The 4,065-nt window shown below is 40.1% G+C and overlaps 1 protein-coding gene across 1 annotated transcript; it reads left to right on the top strand.

Annotated features, from left to right (window-relative positions):
• The first annotated feature begins 2,509 nt into the window (after positions 1-2,509).
• Positions 2,510-2,974, top strand: LOC138901446 (uncharacterized). Its single transcript, XM_070189211.1, has one exon. The coding sequence runs from the start codon at positions 2,510-2,512 to the stop codon at positions 2,972-2,974; it is 465 nt and encodes a 154-aa protein (XP_070045312.1).
• Positions 2,975-4,065: the final 1,091 nt, after the last annotated feature.

The following is a 4,065-nucleotide window of genomic DNA, read 5'->3' on the forward strand; positions in this document are numbered from 1 at the left end:
ACTGGAGGTGTTACACCCTATTTTGCATAAGTCAAAATAACATACAACTTATAGTACTCTACAAGGTTATTGGAGTTTAGAGTCACCACTAAGTATTTAAGGTACACTAGGACACCTATCCTACACTGTGTAATATACACTTTATGGTATGCGAAACCATTGAGATTCTAGGTAAGGGTTTAAATTATCTCGAGGGAAAGGAGTTAGGCATCCCTCAAGATCCACAAAATATAGTTCTGGTGGACTCGATCAAACAAAGGAGGGATTGGGTAAAGAATTATTAGCCAAGTGTTTACAATTATTGTGAAAAGAAATTGGAATAAAATAGTAATCAATTGTGAATGTCATGTAGCAAATAGATATTACAAGTATGAGATTTGGTATATGTTTAGTAAAATATGTGACAAAATAGTAACCGAATAAAGTATATTAAACAATTAATAATAATTTATAACTAAATAAAATATAAGGGATGTATATCAACAATTAAGGTATACCAAAAGAGTTTGAATAAACTTAAAGAAGTTAATTTATGATTAAAGTCAACCAATATGGCCACGGACTCAGGGCAGCACATTCGGCCCCGAGTATGAGTACACAACGCAAGAATATGAGGATTGGTCACCATCATGACATGATTTCTACTACCCATTGCCTAAACCCATACCATCGATGTACCAGACATTCTGCAAGGCCGACGTGATTTGGGGTTCTGAAGAAGATGAGATTCTAGCTGGCATGAGAAGTATGTTCCTAGGTGAAGGAGTTATGGATTGCAATGTGATCTCGGGAGAGGAGGAGGAAGACCTCACCATCCATATGGCAGGAGATGGAGTTGTTCTCAGGAATTGGACTACCGCACCATCCCGGGCTCGTCGAGCACCTGGGTAGCTTTGGGAGACTAGCAATATTTTCCATTTAAATTGTTTTCTCGCACTTAAGACATTCAGTATTTTGTTTTGAGATAAATACTCTATATATCGAGTACTGTTTGCTTCGATATTTTAAGTTTTAAATTAATGCATTATTTCCCTTCGTTTATTTATATTATTATCTCCGCATTCCTTTTAGCATAACTATGTGCTGTCCTATTGAATCTACAACTGTGGCATGTATGAGAAAATGCAACACAATGAGAGTGATTCAGAAGAATGGAAAAATGATGTAATACCCGAGGAAATTATCAAGGAAGTAGAGGATTTTTAAAACAAACCAAAGTCCAACCTAGAAAAAGCTGAGGCAATTAATTTGGGGAATTCTCAAATAGCCAAAGAGACCCACATTAGTATCCATCTATCACCGTCAGACAAACAAAAGTACATCAGATTTCTGGAAGATTATGAGGACATCTTTGCATGGTCCTATAACGACATAACTGGGTTGAGCACATCCATAGTAGCTCACAAGCTACCTACCAACCAAATGTGTCCACCACTGAAACAGAAACTCAGGAATTTCAAGCCAAACATGAGTTTAAAGATAAAGGAGGAGGTTACCAAGTAGATCGAAGCCAATGTCCTTCGAGTGGTCGGGTATCCGACCTGGCTAGCCAATATCGTACCCGTACCAAAGAAAGATGGGAAGGTCAAGGAATGCATTCACTACAGAGATTTGAATAGAGCAAGTCATAAGGATGATATTCCACTACAGAACATACTTGTGCCAAGCATGAACTCTGATCATTTGTTGATTGCATCACGGGATATCACCAGATCTAGATGCATAGAAAACAACCTTCATCATACCATGGGGCATATATTGCTATAAAATGATGCCAGTTTGTTTAAAGAATGCCGAAGCTACTTACATGAGGGCCATGACCATTATTTTTCATGATATGATACCCAAGGAACTCGAGGTTTTGTGGATGACATCATCATCAAATCCAAGAAGAGCTTGGATCACAAAACAAATGTGAGAATGTTTTGCAACCACCTGCGGAAGTACAACTTAAAGCTGAACCCCGCAAAATATGCTTTCGAGGTCCCTACCGAGAAGATACTAGTTTTCATTGTCAGCCACCGGGGAATTGAGCTAGAACTGTCAAAGATCAAGGCCTTCCAGGATCTGCCGCTGCTAAGGAACAAGAAGGGCGTAAAGATTTTCTTGGGGCGTCTCAATTACATTAGCCATTTCATAGCCCAGTTAACGGTAATATGTGAGACAATCTGCATGTGTTGACAAAGGACGCTGCAACGAGTTGGACTGTGAAATGTCAAGAGGCCTTCAATAAAATCAAGTAGTATCTATCCAAACCTCCTGTGCTGGCCCCACTGGAGCCCAGGAGGCTTCTATTGTTGTACATGTCCATGTCGAATAGAGCATTTGGATGCGTCGTGGGACAAGATGATGAGACCGAAAGGAAAGAGCAAGCCATATACTATCTGAGTAAGAAGTTCACACCATACGAACCTCAGTATTCTTTACTAGAACGCACTTGTTGTGCTTTAACATGGATATCCCCTAAGTTGAGGATTTTTGCGCATACACCATATACCTCATATTGAGAATGGACCCCTTAAAGTATATTTTTCAGAAACCCTTGCCTACTGGCAATTTGGCAAAGTGGAAAGCACTACTAAGAAAATTTGATATTATTTATATGACTCATAAGGTAGTCAAGGGGCAAGCATTGGCCGATCACATGGCAAAATACCCCGTAGATGGAGAAGACATAACCTTGAAGCCCTATTTTCCCGATGAGGATATATCTTTCATAGGGGAAGATATCGTAGAAGCTTATGATGGTTTGAGAATGTTATTCAACAGAGCTGCTAACTTCAATGGAGTGGGCATCAGAGTGGTCTTAGTATTGGATACCGGCCAACATTATCCGGTATCCGCCAAGCTCAGGTTTTCGTGTACCAATAATATTGCAGAATACAAGGCTTGCATTTTAGGACTCAAATTGGTTGTCGACATGAACATCCAAGAATTATTGTTGATTGGAGACACAGATTTGCTGATACATTAGGTACTCGGAGAATGGACCACCTAGAATACAAACATACTGCCATACTTACACCATGTATAGAAGCTGATCAAGAGGTTCACGAAGATAGAATTCAAGCATGTTCCCCGGATTCACAATAAGTTCGTAGATGCGTTGGCCTCCCTATCTTTCATGATACAACATCAGGATAAGAATTTAATCGACCCCATCCCAATAGAGATCGACAAGAAACTCTCTAATATGCTCATGTTGAAGAGGAATTTTATGGGAATCCATGGTTTCACGATATCCGGGAGTATCTGGAAAAGGGAAAGTACCTACAAAATGCTACACATACTCAAAAGCACACATTATGAAGGTTAGCTAACTATTTCTTTCAGAGCGGAGGACTTTTGTACAGAAGAACTCCCGATCTAGGATTTCTAAGATGTGTCGATGCCAAGTAAGTGTCCAGACTGCTCGAAGAGATACATGCCGGGACATGCGAACCTCACATAAATGGGTTTGTCTAGCCAAGAAAGTATTGAGGGCGGGATATTTCTGGATGACTATGGAAACTGATTGTGTCAAGTATGTACAAAAATGTCATTAGTGCCCAGTACATGCTGACATGATACGAGTTCCACCTAATGAACTCAATGTGACGAGTTTGCCTTGGCCATTTGCCGATTGGGGGCATGGATGTCATTGGCCCAATCAAGCACGTTTCCTCCAATGGACACAGATTTAACTTGATAGCCATTGATTACTTCACAAAATAGGTCGAAGCCGCATCTTACAAAGCTATAACAGAGAATGTCATGGAAGATTTTGCTCGAGAACATATTGTCTGCCGATTCAGAGTGCCCGAGTTGATTATTACCGAAAATGCCACCAATCTCAACAGTGATGTGATGAAGGCCATGTGCAAAACATTCAAGACCAAACACCAAAATTCTACTGCATATAGGCCATAGTGTATTGATGGATCGCTATGACTAAGGGAAGAGAACATCGGTAGTAATTTGAGCAAAGGATTTGAGGAATGTGTGCTATATTTGGCCTTATCGATTCGTGTTCAGGTTTGGGGAAGACTCAGAGTCTAGGCTTCGTGTGGAAGCAGTGTATAAGGA

This window comes from Nicotiana tomentosiformis, chromosome 11 (genome assembly GCF_000390325.3).
Source record: "Nicotiana tomentosiformis chromosome 11, ASM39032v3, whole genome shotgun sequence".
NCBI lineage: Eukaryota > Viridiplantae > Streptophyta > Magnoliopsida > Solanales > Solanaceae > Nicotiana > Nicotiana tomentosiformis.

What these genes read in the sequence shown, in the direction of transcription:
- LOC138901446 (XM_070189211.1), top strand. Translation starts at nt 2,510, where the DNA reads ATGGACCCCTTAAAGTATATTTTTCAGAAACCCTTGCCTACTGGCAAT.